The sequence below is a fragment of the Tachypleus tridentatus genome, chromosome 2, assembly GCF_004210375.1.
Source record: "Tachypleus tridentatus isolate NWPU-2018 chromosome 2, ASM421037v1, whole genome shotgun sequence".
In the NCBI taxonomy this organism is placed as follows: Eukaryota; Metazoa; Arthropoda; class Merostomata; order Xiphosura; family Limulidae; genus Tachypleus; species Tachypleus tridentatus.
This window is the reverse complement of record NC_134826.1, coordinates 33,118,243-33,142,412: the sequence shown is the minus strand read 5'-3', so window position 1 is coordinate 33,142,412 and position 24,170 is coordinate 33,118,243. Positions and strand designations below refer to the sequence as shown.

At 29.9% G+C, this 24,170-nt stretch overlaps 1 protein-coding gene across 1 annotated transcript in view; it reads right to left on the bottom strand.

Annotated features, from left to right (window-relative positions):
* The window catches only part of LOC143245469 (general transcription factor 3C polypeptide 3-like), a 124,615-nt gene that overhangs the window by 66,645 nt on the left and 33,800 nt on the right, over positions 1 to 24,170 (bottom strand). Inside the window, exons 8-12 of the mRNA XM_076491829.1 lie at positions 16,506 to 16,620; positions 8,812 to 8,978; positions 6,577 to 6,664; positions 5,259 to 5,317; positions 1,584 to 1,678 (exon numbers count right to left, since the gene is read on the bottom strand). Of these exons, the coding sequence (XP_076347944.1) occupies positions 1,584 to 1,678; positions 5,259 to 5,317; positions 6,577 to 6,664; positions 8,812 to 8,978; positions 16,506 to 16,620 (524 nt within the window). The remainder of the gene's footprint in view (positions 1 to 1,583; positions 1,679 to 5,258; positions 5,318 to 6,576; positions 6,665 to 8,811; positions 8,979 to 16,505; positions 16,621 to 24,170) is intronic.

The following is a 24,170-nucleotide window of genomic DNA, read 5'->3' as shown; positions in this document are numbered from 1 at the left end:
TAAGTATTATTTACTGTGTGTACATATTACAGAGTAATTAATTATGATTCAAGATTACCTATTGCCTGTGCATTTTAAAGAGTAACAAACTATAACGAAACATCACTTTCTATGTTACCTCTCTAAATACAGGCTAAATCTATATGATCGACCATGACCTCTTTGTAGTTATTAAAAGTCTTTGATGATTTAATTCTTCTAACATTCGATATAGAGTGTATATCTTCAAAAATTTGACAGTCTTTCAAATGATATTTCACATACAAAAAAAATTATTTTTCAATGAAATATTTTTAATAAAATAAGATAAAGATTTGTCCATGAAGATAGAGTATTTGTTTTGAGTAGTGTGTGTGCAAAGTAATCATCATGATAAACTTAAGATTACTCATCTCAAAAATCTCATTTCCTTTGTGTAATCCCCAAAACTTCTGAAATGCATTTCAATCATTTTTTTCAGTAAAAAGTTATAGTTTATCTGTTATTTTCTCTACTCTATCTGAAAATAACGTTTATTGCCATTTGAACCACGTTTAATTATTACCAATACCATTATACATTTTAACTCACTCAAGACATGTGCATCTCACGTTATGCTATTGAATTACCAAAAATTTACTACAAGCTGCTCACATGCATGCATCATGAAACATTTTTATATTATTATTATTATTAATTATTTTACTTATACTAATCTTAACTAACCCAACAAGATCTCTATTTTTACATTTTAGTTACTTTTATAATCACATATTAATTAAAATAGAAGACAAAAAAGTATTAAACACTCTTCTTTTTCTTGCTCTTTGGTGTTATTGTCAAGGAAAGTTAACCATAATATTTTAACTACTCTAAGTATTGCACTTAATTCTTATTTCATTAAATAATGCACCAAACAATACATATTAATAGCATGCATAAAGTATACAAGTTCCCTTACCTTTTAAAAAGTTTTCTGGTTTTTCTAACTCTATGACAACAATCGTTACAAATTTATCCAAGTAAGTCCTTCACTTTTCCATGGGAACAATGTTTGCACTCTGAATGAAACTGACATTTAACCATTCAGTACATAAAATTATACATTGTTTGATAGATGAAAAGCTTGACTTTCCATTGGTTAAAGGTAATATATATAATTAGACATAAGAGAAAACTACAAAGGGATCTGATTTTATATTTGATAGCTCTACAACCAAACAAAATTGAAGACTATAATAAATGTGGTTTGTCTGAGCACCGATGAGTTTATAGAGTAATTTACATTTGATTTTATACTTTTTTGAGTGGTGGTTGACAAAAGTAGGGATGATGACATCCTAAGAGAAAATTTACCTTGTGTATCACACTTGAGGAAATTTAGGATTTTGTAAAATATTTTCTTGTAGTACTAAGAACTTAAAACTTATATACTATTAAAATATGGATCATTAGCTAAGATTTTATGGTATTCTGATAGGTACAACACATATAAAAAGTAGTTTAATAAAATGTTAAACACACAAAAAAACTACATTGTTGTTATTGAAAGACTTTGAATCTGACTACTGTTGTTATGGAGAACTCTGAAGTAGAATACTTACTCTTTAGCATTTTCTGGAGAAATCTCTTTATCTCTGTTCTCCTCTCCAACTTCATCAGAATATACAAATTGCACACCACAAAATTCAGTCAAAGCCTAACAAAGTTATAATAGAGATATAAAAATAATACATGTTAATATACCTTAACATAACACTTAATGTCATGTTCCTTTTGCTTTTATGAACTTCTGCACAAATGTAAACTAACCATAAATTAAAATCGAAAACAACATAATATGGCAAAAAATCACATTAAAGTAAGATACACATAGATTAATCAATATGATATGGTACAGCAAAGAACTTATAAATATTCAATATTTTAAAATTAAATATTCACTTAGATATCTTTGTTGTTAACAATATTTTCATTTCACATACTATTACTTATGTGCAAAGTACAGTAACTGAAAGATAACAGATGTAAAATACAATACAAATCAGATAATTTAATATAAAAAACACTGACAAACATTTCCAGGTCTTACATAATAAAAAAAAAAAGTTAAATTAGATATGCAAGTTTTCCCTTCTTTCTTACATAAGATCATCATGTGTTTTCTACTGTTGCTTCAATTTTCTTCAATTTATAATCTTTTTGTATATGTTCTCTATGGAGACAAAAGTTGTTAATCTAAGTTCCAAAATAATTGTAATATTTTCTGGTTTCCTTCCACATCAAAACATTCTCCTGCATCTTTCTAAGTTGTAGATCTTATTAACTGCACATTCTGAAAGTCTAGTTCTGAGCTTGAAATCCAACATTATCCACTGACAGACGATGTTCAACACACACATTTCCATGTGGTAAAATAAAATGTTTCCCAATATTCTGTGGTTGAGAATTTTTTAATTTTCCAACAAAGGCATCCTTTTATTTTGTCACCAAACTGACACAGTATACCCTCTTCCATTATACATTATAGCTGATACTATTCTGCAAGCTTTTATATTCAAGTTAGTTAAGTGGTTTTGAATGTTGGTGTGGCATATGTTCCCAATCAACATGCAGTAGCTGAATGCAAGTGTGAAGAAGTTTTGCAGTCTTTCATAAACAAAAGTATTAAGTTACTTTTCAAACAATACTTTTATATTAAAATAAATAACTATCTGGTACTTTACATAATTCATTACATGAGTGAAGATAGTACACATGTAGAAGCTTACTGACCATTTAGTTCATCTTGTCACAAATAATGTACAGTTTGGAAACATCAGGCTGGTATAGTTTCTCTCACTCTTAAACTACTTGTAGCACACTTTCAACAAACAAAAATGCCAAGATTTAGCTTTATAAACATGAAAATGTAGAACTATGATAAACGTTTTGTAACATGGTACCTGATTCTCATTGGGTAGGTGTTACAGATATTTTTGTAATATTTTCACACTAGGGTCTTATTAATATATCTTGACCATCTGACTTTAGTGTGTTTGTGGAAAAGCTATTGTAACATTTACACTGTTCTATACCTATGCAAATCATTCTCATAAAGTATGATTAACCATTGGTACTACATTATTTAAATGACAAAGACAAATTTCAACATATTCAATATATTGTGCATATAAACATACTGACTATTACAGTAAATTGTATTACAATTTAAATGGTTTTTCTAAGGCAAAATAAGCTTACAAGAATTCTATTAGCTACTTAATCTGAACACAGAAATGAACTATTCCGGTTACTGAAAACAACATAGCATTATGTGCCATTTGACAGACTAAAATAATGTTTTCATACTGCTTATACATAACGTAAAAGATCAGAGAGAAAATTACTGGTAATCTGCAAATGAGAGTACGTGACAGGTGAGCAAATGAGTCTAAAGTTTTAACTTATGACTCTGTACACAAAAACAGAAGGTTATACAAAAATTGGGAATTTATTTTTTATTGTAATCCACATCTTTCAACTACTCTCTCATCATTCTGCTTTGTTGAAAAGAATTCTGGTTAATTAGCCAAAGAATCAAAAACTAAAGAAGATCATTATATAAAGTATACAGTATGTTAGCATTCACATTCTATTCTTACAAGTGAAATACAGGACATTAAAGTGCTTTTCGTGAATACATATATCATAATTTCCAGGATCAAAACAATGCCACCTATGATCCACATGTTAGAAACTAAAAGTCCTAATATTTCTGATAAGAATCACAAATTGCAGATTTTTTCTCCCTTCTCTTAGTCCATTTTGTATCCTTTGAAATTTCAATATTTTGTTCTTCAATGTCCTAAATTTTTATTCATTTTGTAGCAAAAGACAGTTTCTAAATGTTCTAAATTTATATTTTACATACATGTGAAATTGTCATATAGTAATACACTTAGAATTATGATTAAGCTATAATACAAGAAGAACTGTGAAACAATAATAATATTCTAAAACTTGTTAAAAGCACTACACAAAAGTAAAGTAATAGAACACCAAAACAGGTTAATAAGTTAACACACATCTACACAAACATTTGTTTGCACTACCAGTCCTGATGAAGTTGCAATGGCAAAAGGTTTATAACAAACAGTTTCTCTAACATGACAATTTCTGCACAGAAGAAGTGCAAGGACAAAAGCCTTATAATAATGTGTTCTATACTTTCAAAGAAAATATCAGATATCTAAGCTCCACAGCAAAAGATAATCTTTACTAATCAGGAAGCTTGGGTAAGGTTTGGTAAGAAAGTGTTATATCTTGAAGATATAATCCTTCATGTTTTATCATATAATTTTCTTCCTATGCCATTGCTTTTATTACCACATATAAAAGTAGTAGTCTAACTACTGTTAATGAAGCTCAGCTTTAATACAGCTAGATCCTCAGGTTAAAACTGTTTTACTAGAGTAACTTCTAGTCTTGTTAACAGTAACTTGTAGTCTGTGAGCATACTAATCAGCCTAAAATCTCAAAGGGTGAAAACATTTATTTGAACACGAAGTTCTGAACATTTAGAATCAAATTAGATATCTAAGAACTATTTTACAATTTCTTCAAATGTTCAAAAATATTTCCTTTATGACATGACATCACTTAAAAACTTAAATTAGTTAGTCTACAACAGAAAACTATCTGAATGAAATAATTTGTTTTCTTGATTATTTTATAAAGTTTATTATATTATATTGAAACACTACACACATAAATAGAAGAGCTACTTATTTACTGAAAAACAATGATAACTATGATAAATAAAACTATTTTAATAAAAAATGCTGTTTGCAAAATATCATAATAAAATGTCTGACAAAAGTAACAGTAATGCAGTTTTTAAAATGGAATTTATGGCTCACCAATATATACATCTGCCAGTTGTTTTATTTATTAAGAAAACAATTGATTCAACTAGTAAAATAAAGTATCAAACAAATTAGTACTCTTTAGATATGTAAAATGGAACTTTTTCATAAAAAATAAAAACATAAGTCTAAAATTAATTGTTTTTGGAAAAAAATTCTATTTAAATTTTTAATATTTTACAACCTAAAAATTAAATTAACTTACCTTAATCTGTTATTAACATGCAGAAATTATATATCATTTAAAACACTTACAACAAGTTTACTACAACTTGGTAACATATTTTAGTGTAAGAATGAAAATAATGGGATATCTGAGACAACCTGACAAACTACAAAATACTAAATAAGTTTTGCAAAACTACATTTAACCTTTATGCCTTCTCTGTATTTCTTCTCATGAATTTGTAATTCCAGCAACATATTAACATCTGCAATAAAAAGGGAGAGAAAATGCTCATATTGAAACATTTGAAAATTTTATTCAACTACACTTTTACCTTTGATAGATTGTTTAAGCAGAGTATTCAAGATGAAACTTTTTAGAATGGACAGCAACTGCCTGTTGTGTAGACGCAAGTGTAGAAGATGACGTTTCGAAAGTCTTCCCCCTTTCATCTTCAGGCAGAACACTTTTTAATACCTTTGACAACAGGCAGTTGCCATCCATTTTACAAAGTTTCATACACTTTTACCTGTTTATATTTAAAGAAAACAATAAATATTTCTGTAATCTTCGTATGTATAATGATTCATACAGAACTTAAATACCATGACTACATTTAATATTTTACCAGGTAAAGGAAATAAATTAAAACTGTAGTTTGAAGAAATGTCAGTTGTTTTGTTTTTGTTCCTAGTATGGTTAATAACAGAAAATGCTACCTCATAAAGAACTTTAAGTTCGAGAAACAGTTTGATCCATTACTTTCAGTATAAAACATTTTTCTACACTTCCATTACAAAAGCATTTTTAGGTTGTTTAGTTTTTCACATTAAAACTGTAGAATTGAAGACATGTTAGCACAATATCTTTAGTCAATATTTCAAAGTAACTTCCTTGCAATGTAAACTACCCTTTTATTCTAGACCTGAGGCTTAAATAATTTAACCCTATGTGCAAGGGTGAAGGTAAGAGTGCACATGTGTAATGATAAGAGTGTTATCCAACATACAATTAAGTATTTGATGTCAGTATTATCAACTAGTCACTTTACCCAAACTACTTATTTAGTAACATTCTACGGCAGGGTAGCATATATATTAGATATGATGAACAAAAATACTAAAAAAAAAAAAAAACTGTATACATTATACAAGTGAGGTTATTATGTAAACTACATAATGGACAAAATTATTTTTATTCTTCACACAAATATCAAATTGCACTCCAACTTGTTAAAGTTTGTGTCAGAATAATGTCATCAATTCACAGATATATTCTGAACAATAATCTTTTGTAACTCATCTAATTTTTTGTATGAATTTCACTGAAAGCTTATTGCATTTTATACTAAATTCTAAAGGACCAATCCATACATATTTGATAAAGTTCACGATAATAAATATTTCCATGCAAAATATATCAATTTACAAGTAATTATGTTTTCAATGTTTCTATTAAACTATAACAAAACTTGTTAAAAAAAATTAATGAACCTTATTTTTCAGTAGAATAACTCTGACTCACCTTCAGAAGTAATCAGTTCAGGAAATCTGTAAAAAGCTTTTTCTAAAACCTGAACAGCAGAGAGCATGTAGCCATTTTCATGGTGTGACTAACAAAAACAAGTTATCAGAATTAGACCCATCAGTTTTTGCTAAACCTACATTTACAGGAGAGAGACAAGAAGTTACAATACCACTACATAAGCTGTTAATTTAATATGGTGTAGACCTTGTTTTTGGTATCCCATGAAAATTATATTAACCTTCATATTATACAGAGCTAACAATATTCAATATAAAATAAACTCATACAGTACAGATTGAATGCTTGCAAAACCTTTTAAAATGAATTTTAAGTGTTTAGATTTGTGAATTCATTTATTAATACACAGATATCAATAACTTCTGATAAAAAAAAATCTACTTAAATAGAACTTACATTTAACTTAATAAATGATGTAATTGATTTGATAAACCAGTTAAATAATCTTAGGTTTTTGCCTGTTACAGCACTCAACACATTATAAGGCACTGATAATAGAGACTGAGTTAAATCATTCATCTTTTAATAAGTAAAATACATAATGAACTCTAACACCAGTTTGTTGGATAAACCCTCTCTATACATTCCCTCCCCCTTTGCCTGAGGACTATTCAAAACAAATACTTAATATAATGACAAACCTTTTTAGTTTACTTCAAATACTTCACTAAAAAACAAAGGACTTATGTTAAAGGCTTGTATGTTTACTGAAAGTCTGCCATATTTTGTGAAGATATACATGCTGTATTAAAGGTGGTATAAAATTTACAAGGGCTTTAACTAAGTATGAAGAGGTCAAGTGCTCAATCAGATCAATAGAGCCTGTATTGAGAGAGTTAAATGCTTAAATTATAACAGCAAAAGGCAGTGTGCCACTCTGTACTTTTAGTGATCGAGGTTTAAAAAAAAACTGTAAAAATTAAAAACACTGAATGACTAGAAAATTTTAAAATTCAATTTTAAAAAATTACAGAATTTATCAACCATTTTCTCTGATTCCCTAATGAGCAGGAAAAAGTCAATACCCTTAACAGTTGTTAGCACATTGTGGTAGCACTTTTAATAATTAATAAAATAGTCTAGATTTTCTCTTATGCATTCACCATATACATACAAGTTTATTTCACCCTATATAGGTCATGCTCCAAAAAATGTCATTTAGTGAGAAGGCTTCAGTACACTTTGTTTTTCTGACAAAGGCTGTTCAATTATATAACACTGAGAAGGCAAGAAAAATAATATTTTTCTCAATGGCACACAGAATGTATATACAAATAAAAGAAAGCCATGAGCCATTAGTAGATGTAAATAGAAGTAAAAATGTATCCCTGTCAAAAATGAACTACAACCATCATAGAGACAATCTGTAGGTCAATCTTCTCAGAGAAATTACACAGACCCCATTGTGAAGGCATCAGAACTAAAAAATTCTCTGTATGTTGGGAATAAAATTATGAAGAAAAATTTTGGTGTAGATGGCTTCAAAGGCAGGTGAAAGACACAAGTTAGTGGTTGCATTGGAAAAGACTTGGATCTACTCTGGCAAATAAAACAAACCAAAGGTAAATTTTTATCAACAAACTGCAAAAACTCTCAAACATGATATTGAGAAGTCTAACATTTAAAGGACTCATGGCTGTGGCTGGTTTCTTTTATAACAGAATACCAGAGATGGAGAATGTATAAACTATAAAACTCAAAATATTATCATAAACACATTTAGAAATCAATTTTAAAACAGAAGATTCCTAATCATAATAGAAATGTGGCTAAGTTAAGCTACATTATTAATGTAAAACATCCTGCCATACATAAAACAAAACAAAACAGAAACTCAAACTATTCCTTTTGCAGACATACAAATGAGACAACCAGATTGCAATTGAAATATTTCAATTGGTCTACTTAAGTACATAGTCAAAATCTGGTATCATATCACTATAAAAAGGACTTTGGAAAATCTGCCTGGAGAAATGGAAGAGATCAACCTTACTGATCTGAGGAAATGAATGAAAGAATCTGAACTGCAGTAGTATGCTTCTTTCAAATGTCACAGCCACCAGATTTCTGGCTGTACAAAAAATAGATTTGAATAAAATGTATAAAACTTAAAAGTATTTCCACAATGTGCTGACAATACTCTGTAAAGAGTTCTACGGTTCCTCTAAAACAAAATATAAATATACATACAGGAAAAACATGTGATCAACTAACTTTAGCTATTTCCCTAGCGAGCTGCACACACTCATTGCCTTGATCAGGACCTAGTAACTCCATAATAGCTTCATAACCTTCTAAAGCTTTTTTTCTGTCTCCAATCTGCTCTTGAAGATTGCAACGTTCCCACAGGAGTGGAAGGTTCGTTGGATCACATTTGATAGCTATAAGAGAAAATTAACAACACATTCATATCTCAAATGCAATATCATGTAAAATCATCCAAGCATTTTAACCTATGAAGCTAAGGAAGTAATTTCTAAGTAGTTGAGCTTCCATTGAAAAAATTCATTACACCCTATGAATGAAAAAAAGCTCACAGAAACCACTATTAGATGAAAAATAAATAAACGTTTAGTACTGCAGCCGCACGGCATCTCAAAATTCATTGAAGTACTGTACAATGAAATGCAACACTTTAAACTTGTTCCAGAAGTACAAAAGCCTACCAAATAGATAACACGTACTGAGTATAACTTACCTCTCAAAAAAATATAAGCTTAAATTAACAAACAATTTGTACATTAAATGCTCTTATAATTTTATTAGATTTATAGAGAATAGAGCAAAACTTTGTGACCAACATGTGTTTCTAAAAACATCTCTGTTGGAGAAAAAATAAATCAGTTGCTCAAATAATGGTAGAAATACTTGTAGAATGGAAGGCAACTGCCTGTTGTGGAGACAAAAGTGTAGAGGACAACGTTTTGAAAGTCTTCTACCTTTCGTCTTCAGTTGCTGTCCATTATACAAAGTTTCATCATGAATACTCTGCCTAAACAACTTATCAAAGACTGATAGAAATAAGTTCCAAGATGAAGGAAGTATATCATCAATGATTTAAACATCCTTATCAAAACATATGGGGTAGAAGAAAGAACTGAACAGCTATAAAGTAACTTAATTTAAGTAAAGTGCACAAAACTGAGAAACAAGTGATGGTGAAAATAAGAAAGTAACCATCAACTGTGTCAATTCTAAACATTCAAACCTTTATGGACAAAAATTGGTAACTGATGAAAATTCTCCATTTTAAAAGAAAAAAGTAGAAATAGGTTACAACTACAGTTACGACAGAAAGTGTTCGTACCCCTGAGTCCCAAGTGGTTTTTTTGCTCATAACTTGAAAAGTATCACAATTAGGCTAATAGAAGAATGATATATTATAAGTATTATACTATCACACATCTACATAAATTTGTGTGTAAATTAAATGACAAATAAACTGTTTATAAACAAATAACCAAAAACAGGAGGAGCAGAAAGTGTTCGTATAGTTCAGAACATGTGAAAAAACTGATATTCCTGTGAAAATTTTGTTTAGTTTGGTGAATAAATTACATTATACCATTCCAGAACTAAACACTAGGTTCATAATTATTGGAATTTAGCCAGCAAAAATGTACTTCTGGCAATTTAGCGCTGTCTCCGTCATTATCTGCTTGGTCATCAAGGCAAACAGGAAACAACTGTCCAGTGATTTAAAAAACCGAATTATTGTAAAATACAAGTCTCGTGTGTCTCTTTCCAGTATTGTTACACAACTTAATGAGCCGAAATCTACTGTTCAAAGCATAATTGCCAAGTTTAAGCTTACAGGATCAACTGCTAAACTCCCTCATTCGAGACCCTCCACCAAAATTCCAAAGAGAACCAAGAGGAAGGTTTCCAGAGAAGTTATTAGAAACCATCGTTTAACACATAATGACATACATAAACTGGTAGAGGAAACTGGGGTTGAAGTAAGCACCTCTACAGTTACAAACATGTTACACTCTTCTGGGTTCAAAGTATGCCATCCTCGTAGAACTCCACATTTAAAGCCTGTTCACTTAGAAACATGATTGAGGTATGCAAGAAAGCATGTAGATAATCCCTTTCACTATTGGAAAAGAATTATTTGGTCAGACAAGGCTAAAATTGAGCTTTTCGGCCACAATGATGTTTGCTATATTTTCCGTAAGAAGGGGGAAAGAAATCTTCCAAAGAACACCATCCTTACAGTTAAACACGATTGAGGTATGCAAGAAAGCATGTAGATAATCCCTTTCGCTATTGAAAGAGAATTATTTGATCAGACAAGGCTAAAATTTAGCTTTTCGGCCACAATGATGTTTGTTATATTTTCCGTAAGAAGGGGATAAGAAATCTTCCAAAGAACACCGACCTTACAGTTAAACACAGAGGTGGCTTGATCATGCTATGGGGTTCCTTCAGCTCTTATGGTGTACGCAGCCTTCACCGCATCAATGGAATCATGAAAAAAGAAGAGTACGTTGATATATCAGGCACTTATATCAAGAATGATATTCGAAACTTGTGACTTGGGCGTCATTGGATCTTCCAGCACAACAATGACCCTAAGCACACATCGAATTATGTGCAATCCTGGTTGCAGAGGAACCATATAAGCATTCTGGAGTGGCCATCGCAGTCACCAGATCTCAACCCAATTGAAAACATTTGGCATGAGTTGAAGACCAGGGTTCATCAGCATCATCTGAAAAACTTGCAAAAGTTGGAGGCCTTATGTAATGAAGAATGGGAGAAAATACCTGTCTAGTACTATCAAACCATCATGGAGGGCTATGAGGAGAGATTGCGCTAAGTAATTCACCTGAAAAGCTACACAACTGGCCATTAAAGTAGATGCACGTACACTTTCTGCCCCTCCTATGTTTGGTTATTTGTTTATGAACAGTTTATTTGTCGTTCAATTTACAAAAAAATTTAAGTAGATGTGTGTTAGTATAACATTTATAATATACCATACTTTCATTATCCTAATCATGATACAGTTATGAGCAAAAACCACTCAGGACGCAAGGGGACAAACACTTTCTGTCGTAACTGTAGATGCTATTCCTTTGCCCTACTAGAAACTGTAAAAAAGATGGTTTAAAGCATTAATGTGAATCCAAAACATTTTCAGTAGCAGCACTTCAACAAAATTAACAGATCACATGACCTCAACATATAATAGTTTTCTCAAAAGAAACATAAAAGTGACCAAAATCCCCTCCCAACTAAATATTTACAAAGGAGAATGAAAATATTACTTGGGAAAACTGACATACTTTATGGTGAGAATTTGATAGAAAGTCTGACAATTTTCTTAAGAGTTCCCACACAGTGAGCAGAAAAAATTCATGAATAATTCTGAAATTTGATAATATTTCTTAAGACTTTCTAACATAATGTTGGATTTACTTCTGCATGAATCCTAATGCCTGCCATCAATGAAAAAAACCATCAATGTTATTTTTACACAGAGTTAAAAATACAACTCCTTGCAAAATATTTTTCATCAGAGAATTAGTACATCTTTTTCCATAGCATATGTAATCTTTCAGTTTATGAATTTTCTAGCTTCCAGCCCTCTCAGGTTTTGATAATTATTTTCAGACAGAGAAGTTGTTAAATAAAATTACCTAAATATTTCATTATTTCAAGAATGTATGGAAATCCTATCTGGTTATTACATAAAAATTGAAAATCAACCATAGTTAAAATGGTTGATGAAATTGATTGGATCAAATGATTACAAGTTGACATCAGTATGATAAATTCAAATAAAAATATGTTTTGTCTGTGTCAAAAATGATGAAGCCACTGACCACACAACAGTAAGATTAATTGCAATTAATTACACAATTTCCCGAGGTAATGAAAAGTTAAAGAAATGCTAATTAATCTGTTAAAGAGTCCAAAGTTCTGCCAATTTTGGAAATAAGAAGGCCAAGGTAAAATTCAGTAAATGCAATAAATACAGGGGGTTCAGAAAGTCACTGTGCAGTTTTGTAATCAGTATTCATTCAGTCTATTTCAAGCCAGCAACTGATAGCAGTGCATAGAAACAAAATAAGAAGGATCCAAGCCTGTATTGATGCCAATGAGGGTCACTTTCAACATTGTTTATAATTGTCATTCATATTCACCCCCTGTATTCTGTATTGAAACTTGTCTGTTAATAAATATATAAATGCACAGTGATTTTCCGAACACACTGTACAAAGAGAAACACTCTAACATCAAATACCTTGGGTCATGTGTGAAAAGTTTAATATTTAAAAAAAATTTAAAGGTGGAAGACACTAATATAAAATGAGTACAAATAAATTCTGAATAACTAACATAATATAAAAATAGAGTCTTCCTAATTCAGAAACATACCACATGATCATTTTCAGAAAAATCTGCCACATAAAAGAAAAATCACAAACTGAAACTGGTAAAACCAGGCATGGATAAAGGGAAGCTGACAATGGTCCTTCCAGCCATACCAAACAAGAGATCTGTCTCTTGTATTAATACCTCAAAGAAAATTTAGAAGTAGAAAAATGGAGAAGTTTGTTTTAAACAAAAAAGGAGAATCCGAAAATACTAAACCAACTCCTGGTAAACATATAAAGCAACAATGAAAGGAATTAGATGATGAATGATTTGTTTGTTGTTAAGCACAAAGTTACAGATTAGGCTATTTGTGCTGTGCTCACCACAAGTATTGAAAACCAGTCATGTAGCAACATAAGTACACAGAAGATGCCAACTGAAGGCTTAAGAAATTTGCTCATCATGAAGATTGATTAAACAGTGAAAAGTCAGTCAAAAACCATATAAAACAAAAGCAAATGTATCTCTTGAATATCTTCAAGTTGTTAATAAAAAGTCAAAGCTCTGTTAATTAAGAAAAAAACAAAATGATAAGGTTCATGTGCAGCAGAAAATGATGTATTTGAAATTCTAAGAAATATAAACAGAGAGTCATAATTAGAAATGTTATGAAATCAGAACCATGAAACAAAACTTAAAAATGCAAAAACAACAGAACCACAGCAAAGCTATAACTAAAGCCTTCACAGAATATATTTAAACAAAACAACTGAATGCATAAGTGCTAAACTAAAAACACAGACAGCTTAAACTTTTACAACAACTATAGGAGATATCTTCCCATACACAAAGTATATTTATCAAACTTATTATTGACTTCCTAACTTCTATAAATAATTAAAAATAGGTAATCAGATAGGACAGTTACTGGGGTGTGGAAACTGCAAAAGACTGAAGCTTCTGAGCTAGGATTATCTCAAAAGAAGATATAAAGCACAAGTCAAAACATTTCTCGTTATTATATAAATATCTGGTAGATCATGCAATCATGAGCATAAAGAGAAAGAAGTACAAAAATAAATAAAAAGTTTAAAAGGTTTCAAACTTTGTTATTAGTCAGGAGATTAATTATAAACTTAAGGAAGGCATAAGTTCTACATAAATAACATCTGACAAGCAAAGTTTAGAGATCACTAGACTTAATCAGTAAAATTTTAAGTGCATTCAAATTCCTTAAAAGTAGGTCAACATAAACTCTCTCACTATGAGTTCTGATTCAGGGACCAACCTCATAACCATTTTGTGCTGTTATAGTTTTCATACTATAACTTTAATACAGTATGCATACCTTCATGAAGTTTTGCAGAGTATCAATAAATATTACAATGCTTTTGTAAACAAAATATTAGATTTTATAAAATAAAATTAAGATTTTTTAAGTAATAATTTCACATGCAAATCTTTATAATCCTTTATAACCTCTAGAAAATTATCAAACTGTATTATATTTTCTGTTATTTTCATTATTTGTACCTGTGTAAGGATTACGCTGATTTCACCAACTTCACAACCACCATAAAAAATTAGTAAGCACATAAATTAAGTTTTTTTCATCTATTTAGCTTAATTCTCATAACATTACATATGTATGTGTACATATATTATTTTTATTTTATTAACTTTCAGTCAAGTTCAATGAATATTACACAACTTGAAATGATGTGGTGCACATACACTCATGTTACTGTGTTGAATAATATAAAATTAGCTTTACAAAGTAACCTATTTTAGTTTGGTTCTGATGGATCAGTATTTTGTAAAATAGTCCCATTATGGTTATACTGCATTACATGTTTATACATATTATTATTTACAATACGTTTTTAAATTTAAGTTATTTTTCTTAAAGCATAGAACAGTAAATAAAGAAATATAGCCTTATATATGTTAAGCCTTGCAAAATTTTCCGCATAGAGGATGTTGTGAGATAGCAAATTCTAATTTATGATTATGGTTGTGTTTATCATTCATTTATTATTTCCTTCTTTCATTTAGTTTATCTGGAAATTTTTAGTTGCATAAAACACTAGCATACCTTCTAGCTAATCATTTATATTTTGCGTAAGTATGTATGTATGATACAACTAACACTATTTTTCCTAGTGGTGATGTACAGATACTATTAATGTAGCAGTAGAGTATATAAATCTAATATCATATGAGGTTCTACTCTTGTGATATACTCAATGAATAAATACCCTGCCATAATCTTCAATAACATAAAATGTCATCATAAGACAGTTAGTGAATTACTGCTGTTTATCACTCAATGTTGTTATTAATATTTGAAGGTAATTTTTGGAATATTGTGTTTGCTGTATTTTTTTGGAGGTAGATTTTTTTGGGGGTTCTTTTCTTCCTGACTCTTGAAATAATATTGATATTTATGGCATACCATTTATAACCATCACATCCAAAACAAGCACTTGTTTATTAACTATGTTTTGGTAGGTGTTGAATTTATTTCTAAATATTGTTTTTGTTGAGTAGATTGTTTCTGTTGTTAAACCCCAATTGTAGTGGCTTTAGATCATTACAATGTAAAATAAAATAACTTTTTGGATTTATAAATGTATCTTGAAACAACAGAAAATTATAAATTACTCTACTAATATTACAGAATTCCACTGCAGTTTAACAGGCTTACTAAATAAAGTGAATTTGAGTTTAAGAAAGTGTTGTTTTCTGATCATTTTCACTTAACACTTCCTTTTGAGATCCCAGACAAATGACAATCTTGAAAAGTTCCCACCTTTAAGAGACTAAGAAAATTACATGAGAGAATTCTCAGCTTCTGATTGATTATAAACATATGATAAAGTAAAGAAGGTATATCTATGCAAGTACTTCTAAAATGAAATGAGTGGGCAGGGCCACCGTGTTTCATTCAGTAAATATAGCAGTATCCCAGCAAACATAAAAAACTGGATTTCTTTTTTATTATTTTGTAGCTTGTCAATACCTGTAATTCAAGTATCAATTTTGTAAGAAACCATAGACTTTGTACTTGGACATCACAAACATCTAATTTGAACCAAAGCTGCATTTAACATACCACATGGCACACAAGAGTCAATATTTAAGAATTGTTTTAAATATTTGTTTTTAAACTATGAAATTAGCTAATGTACAATACTAAAGTTTAAATTTTAATCTACAATTTGATACCAATCTTACTGACATACATTCTAAAATAGCAGTTCAATAAAATTTAAAATATAAATGTACAAATGTAAAGACATGCTCTTTGACACTTGAACATACAAAAACCCACAGAGAAAGGGTTGCATTAATGAACTTTGTAAGCAACTGTTAGTCACCATCAAAAAATTAACTTAGAAATTCTGTCTAACAGTTACTTGTTTTTATAGTGCAGAAATCAATTGGAATGGGATGTATTTTGTTTTATCTATCACTATTGTCAACATGAAATACTACAGAAAATCACTTTTATTTTTAATACAATTAACAGTATATAAGAAATACAGAAAACTTGTTATTAAAAATGTAAAAATTACCTTTAGAGTAGCAAGTAATAGCCTGTTTGACATTTCCCTGCTCGAGTGACATTTCTGCAAGTTTGATCCATTCCTCAGGGTCACTGGGATTGAGGTAGGCTCCAATAAGGGAAAACTGAATGAAGAATATTGGAAAAATATCACTAAATAACTTTAATATTCAATTCTAGGGTAATACAATGAAATAGTGCTTTGGAACATTTCACATTTCTTCTGTACTTTTGGATATAAATAAATGTTTGCCTCCTAAATATATTTCATACAAGTTTCTGTTCGTGAAAGTTTAGCAGCCACAAAGCACACATTCAGGATGTGGATTCTTGGGAAATTGTCACATTTGTACTCTAACAAGATTATATGCTTTTTCTAGTAATTTGTACACAACAGCATAACTTTTTTCATCTTTTATAAAAAAGTTTTCTAGCATTTTAAAAAGTACTAGATTTCTAATCAAAATTATAATAACCAAAAAACAAAATCATGCTGGAATATGTTGTGGTTGCATTGTGCTATTAAAGTGTACATATGTACTTACTGGCATCTCATAACCTGTAGCACATTTAGGCTTTAACTTAGTGTGTATCTTAAAACTAAATACTTAACTCCATACAAAAGTAACTAGTAATATCTGATTACACACATTAATTTTCAGCATCAAATTTTGCACATGACTGATCAAATAATCAACATGTCCTAAAGTGAAAAGACAAGTTATTAAACACAGAACTCCTAAAAAATGAAAAATAACTTTTAGAATTAAAGAGTAAGTTCAGATGTGTTTTTACAATGTTTTTTGTTTTTGTTGTTTATACAGACAAGAAATAAAGATGTAGTTCACTCTCTATTAGTAACAGCATTACCACCCTTCATTTACAAAAAAAACCCTTTCAACAGTTGCTTGGCCATGAGCAAATATCAAAATGAGTTTGATTACACACCATACAGATTCATAATCTGCAACAAAACCAAAAAAGCATTCAAGCCTATTGGTTTTGAGGTCAAAATCCTTGAAGATACAAGAATCTGACATCATAAACTGAAATAAAAACAAGTTATTCTGTCTTATTATGCAATCACATTCATTTGCTTTAAGACATATTTCATATTGACAAGAGTGGACAGTACATGCTGCAAATGAGCTTTACTACCCATTGCCTCCGAGATATTTTCAATGGAGAAAAACAGGTGGCATTACAAGTAAATGAATGTTTCAATGGACACTTCACTAGCAATTTCTCAATTAAACAGATCAAAACAAACATTCATTGAAAAGTGCAAGTTTATCTTTTGAGGTTGCCTTCTCTGTGGCAATAAATATTTTCCTATTTTCTGTTGTACAGTAACTGATATTGACATGTTTAGCTAATTTGATATTTCCCATGCTGCTTAAGTCAATTTTCAATAATATAAATACAGTGTCTGCTCTAGATAGCACATTTTGTTTTGCAACATTTTTCAAAAGATTTCTGATCACAGACTCTGGATCACAGCTGCAATAAGTAGCACAGGGTGATCAGTCTGATATTTCATCAGAAATGGAGATTTCTTCAGATACTGAAACATAAAATGATAGCTTTGCTACAGAAAGGATATCAGATGCTGCATAATTCATGGTATTATAGGTTTGACTTTTTGGTAGTGTTTACGAGGTTAATTTCAAATCAATTGTTTTGATCTATGTCTGGAAATTCAGAATAATTTCAATTGCCCTTTGTGTAACAAGTATATTCACTACCCATCGGGTAAGACAAAATTTCAAAAATCCAGTTATTACCTCAAAGTCTTCCCATCTGGTTGGAGAAGTTTTGAAAAGAAAGTACATTGATTTAAGTTTTACTTCTAAATCCTAATCAGATAAACTTAAAATAGTACAAAGAGCCCCATGAACTGTGTGAACACAACAAGACCAAATGCTGAATAAAAATGGGTCTGGATTTGTAGTTTTTAACTTTTGATTATATTTTCTCAATGAACTAGTTAATGTTTGTCTCATCCATTCCTAATTGCAAAATAAGACCACGATTTAGATCTTTTGTCAATTGTAAGAAATGGCTTAAAAGAAAATTAGCCCATACGGTTAAAAAATTTCAAATCAGTAAATCTACTCATCACAAGATTTTGTCTTTCCACAAAGTACCAAAGGTTTTTTTAAGGATTAGTTGTACAAGAACACAAAATCTGCATCATTTCCAAACGTTTGATACAGACTTGACCAAATATATAGGGACAATCTAAAACAAGTCACAAGGGCACATTTTTGCTCTCCACAAAAGAACTTGGATGTAATTTTACTATCTGGAAACAATTTTTCAAAGACTTCATTTGTAATAAATAAACCTAGTATTCCAAACATTATTTAAACTCAAAGTTTAAGTTCAAGAGAGGTCCATTCAATCTATACTTTGATAAAGTGTATTACCCAATTATAATAAGTTTGGAGACTACAGATTAGTAAAACTGAGCCAAAGTAAATTAAGTGGAGGTAAACTGGATGTGTATCATAGTTCAATGCATGGACACAAACAGTATATTTAAGATCAATTACATTTTTACAGCTTTTGTTAACTGCACCTGCTAACAATGGTCTTCAGGACACACAAAATCTCAACATTCCACTCATCTTCTTTTTAAAAGTGAATCCAGCCTGTCAAGTAATGAATAGATTGCATAATTAGGTGCTGATACTTTGATGAAAAGAAGTAAATCACCCAGAGACTAACTGCAACTAATTCTACTTAAAATCAGTGAAATTAAGCCCATTTTCTATGATGCTGAATTCAACTTGGAAATATGATTCACTTACTTACTGGACTACGGGATCATGTTGATTTATCACAACAGTAGGTCTCACTGCTGATGTCCTATCTGGCATCAGCCTAGATTCAGAAGATATCAAACTGATGATGGTCAAACATGACTGCCATTTATAACTACATTTTGTGCACATAAGCCTCATGCTTTTGACCCTTCATAAGGCTTATCACAATGGGCTCACCCATGCTACCATTGCTAAACTTTTTATAGCATACATTGCAACTATCTTCTTGGCAATATGCACCCATAATGAACCATTCCTTATGCTCATCCTTCAGAAGCTATGCATTGTTAAATATACATTTGCCCAACATATTTTATGCAAGTACACATTCAAGTCAATACACATAACTCAAAATTAATGATAGAAGAAGCAAATTAATTGTAATTACATAGTTGCTTGAATGGCAAACCTCAGATATCAATAGCCTCATTCAACATTGTAGAAAATGAAATAATTCAAGTTGCTATTCAGATAAACACAAGAGCTCACTGTGAAAACCATCATCACAGGATATTACACAATGAAATCCTGAATTAAAGAAATTATGGAAAACATTGGTTTATGATACTGACAGGAGAAAATTTTCATTTTCTATGACTTTGTCAAAAACCTGAAACAAATTGTCATTTTTAACAAACCTTCCAAAACTTTTACAAACAGTGTATGTATGTGTGTGTATATATAAGATAATCATAACACACATGCAACACATGTTTACATTACAGACAAGTTAAATATTTAGCAAACTAATAAAACTGTATAACTTATCTAAGGGACAACAAGAAGCCATTCAGCCCATTAGAACTGTTCCATTCTAACAGTACACATCTTTTAATACTTAGTCTTGATTACTCAAGATTTCACTTTGTCTTTTTTTTTTTTGTTAACTCTACCAACTCATTTCATCTGCTAAATCTGAAGGTAATCCATTCTAAAGGCCAAACAGGTAGATGCAGTACATAAATCACAAATCTACAATGTATATACCATTTAAATTAGCCCTGAAACAGTTTTTCAAGCATTTTTAAGAATACTAATATGAACAAACATGAAATACATACAAGAATTTATATCTTAATAAATGGATTATATATTAACTTTACTTCTCATATGTTGTCTTTCTATATTCATCACGTGATATGTCAACTTTTGTTTCTTTTCAATAATATCTTACTTTGGTTTCTACCTGGCATGACCTGTTGCTACCAGACACACTCACCCCTTCAGCTGTGGAGACATAATGACAGCTAATCACATTATTTTGTCGAGGAATCCATAGTGGCAATCAGCATTGCCAACTAAATATCTTCTTTCTGTTCAGCAGTTCAACAGTAGAAATGTCATCACATATCCTTAGTCAATTTTCATTAAACCAAACACACTGTAATAAATTATTGTGTATCTCACTCAAAGTTAGTGGTTTATACATTTTGTATTTTAACATGTTATAGTTGGTTATAAGGTAAGTAGCCAAAATGTTTATGCTCAAACTTCCAAAACAACTCAAAGTGGTATGAAATCATTATAATTGGTGCAATTTTTACATTATGTGTTTATTTGCATAAACATTTGCTTTTACAAATAGTTTATCCTCCATAATGAAATTGCATTACAGTTTGTTTGCATTTTTTTTCCATACATGTGTATGTATTTGTGTGAGCTCTTACTGTAATTATTATTACTGCTAATAAGTAAACAATAATAATAATAATAACAACCTAGTAGCTTCAATGATATTACTGAAAAAATAAAGTTGGTAAATAGGAATTATTTGTTTTGTATTGTGGATGTACACAATATTAACAAGTATGTATCTTTGTTATAACTTCTACTCTTTACAATCTGTCACAAATAAATCATTTCATAATGTAAATAAATGTGTGATAGTACACTCAATTGCAATGAGTGAATTTTTCTATAAGATCCATTCTCTGGTTTAGCATCATTTTTTTACACTTGATGACTCAGCAGGACAGCCAAAGGTTTATAATGCTAAAAAAAGTAAGTTTTAATACTCACAATGTGCATAGTACAGATAACTCACTTGTGGTATATGTGCAGACTACAAAGTTTAAATGTTCTATATTTGTGCCTAAAACATGAAAAAATTATTTAACCTTTTTTCTTTCAATACATCTTTTAGTTTGCATGTAGAAGTCCTTTACTTTTATATATTATTTCTCATACAATGATGGATTCCATAAAAAGCTTTATGGCTCTGTGAAACTACCTAATTCTTATATTTTAGCTTAGATATACACCTGTTTATAAAGGACAATTCAAATATAAGTCTTAGTACATCACAGTTTTTATTCACACATTTGTTTTTACATATAATGAGAGTTCACAGTTTTAATATTATTGCCACTTCCAAGGAAACACTTGCTTATCCATACACTTTCTCAAGATAAAATATTGGTGATTAGTAATTATTTATTTATTTATTAATCAATTATTTATTAAGTTTACCTGAGAGAAATCAAAAAGAAAGCATGACTTTGTACTTCTCCACATCCAAAACATTGCTCAGAAGTATACAACAACCGACACACATCCTAAACTTATAAAAAATTAATATTTTCTTAAGCAATCATAAGGGAAGTACTAGACAAGGTATTAATTTATTATTCATCAAATAAAACAATGAATCTGGTAAACCACACTAGTTTAAAAAACTATGAAAAGACAGAAATTAACTACAATTATCACACACTTTAACTGCATTTGAATTAAAATATTTCCCACTATTTATATGCATAAAAGCAAAGGGGCAAGAATTAGCAATGTTCTTGTAATGGTTTATTTGCAAAAACATTTTTATTGAAATTGTGTTATGAGCTAAGTAACTAGTTAAAAAATGTCATTTGAACAAGTGCTATCTCTTAGTTACAACTGCAGTTTCTAATATTAGACAAACAGAGCTAACACACACTAATAAAAGCCTGGTTGTGGGACTGTCACAGTGCATATTTCGCATAACCATCACATTACCCAATGTAACCCTTGCATTGTTATCACTAAAGCATAAAAATACATCTCTGCATAAACGTTATCTTTTACACAGCTGCCACTATAATTCTGCATTGTGGTGATGGTTGATCTAATAGTGAAAGTTACTCATTAGTAAGCTTTTTCAAAGGATGGTAAGGTCAATACATCCAAACCTCCTCCACATAGCCATGTGATGTTTTACTACTCATGTATAGTCTTTACAGATTTGATACTATTAACTTTTCATATAGTATGTTTATCTTCACAAAATTTGACAGTCTTTCAGTAAATATTATAAACCTTTTACATACAAAAAATTATTTGTTAATGAAGTATTTTTAATAAACTAAAAAAAGATCTGTTATTGATTATGTTGAGTGTTTCATTCAGATAGTCCATGTTAAGATTAAAGATACTTTTCTTCATTTAAAAAATCTTAAAATTTTATTTATATAATTGCTAAAATCTCCTAAATACATGTCAAATGTTTTTTTCAGTTAATCATTATATTTTATTTGTTTTCTCTACCCTAACCCTATTCAAGATTTGTTAATTTGACTGATCTCATAACCACAAAAAGACAAAAATCAAAATAAATCTAAATTACCCTCCTTTTTGTTCCAGAATGACTTCAAATGTAGCACAAAACTGCATTCATTTATCCTAAGTAGCTTTAAGCTCATAACAATATACATTTATCTATAATTAAACTTTTATTGTTTTATTGTCCTTTGAACTGTGTCTAACTACTATTCTCACCATTATAAGTTGTAAATCACTTAGGAAACATGTAGCTCCTGTTACACTAAAATATTACTTTTCCCACAAGCTAACCCAAGCTGTTTATGTGTATGTCTCATGAAATATTTTTATTATGTTATTATTGTGTATTTCACTTAATCCAGCCTTAATTAACCTAAAAAGATATCTATTTTTAACTTTAGTTACATTTATAACAATAAATAAGGAATAAACAGAAAAACCTGAAATAAACTATTTACTCAAGTATTCTTTTTTTTTCTTATTCTTGACTACTAACAATAACAGTTAACTCTACTTTCTTTTAAACTAATGGTAGAAGTAAATCAATTACTGCAACAAAGAACATAAGACAAATAACATGCAAAATGCAGACAATTTCCTTTAACAATCACACTTTTTTTGGCTTTCCAGTTATGTGACAATAGTCATTACAAATGCATCCAAGCTAGCTGCTGTGATTCCTGGGGAAACCAAAGTTCATTCAGAAGTAAAAATTACTAGTCTATGTTTAGAACACAATGTTATACATCATTTAAGAAATGAAAACTTTAAATTTATATTAGCTGTTGGTAATATATAATTAAGCATAAGATATAACTATTGACAAATTCTGAAAGAAAACATGTGACAGGTGGGTGTGGTACAAGGTGTCTGATTTTCTATTTGATAGTTCTATAACCAAACAAAATTAAAGCCTGTAAAAATTATGGTTTGCTCTGAGCATTTTAGAGTGAGTAATTTGCTATTAATGTTGTAGCTTTGGGAGGATAAAATAGAGATGAAAAGATATGTAGACAAAATGTATCTCACTCTGGAAAATTCTGAATTTTTTTTTAATATTGCCTTGTAAAATTAAGAACTTAAACTTATGTACTGGTAAAATATTAATTATTAGCAAAAATATGATGCTATACTAATTGGTATAACATAAACAAAAAGTAGTTTAACATAGGTTGAATGTAAAACTAAAACCTCATGTCATGTCATGTAAAGGATAGCCAGGGCAAAAGATTTAATGAACCTTCCTCATATCCTCAATTATAAGTAGATATTAGTTTCCATAATGAAATTCAAGCAAAACAAAGGCAAAAACA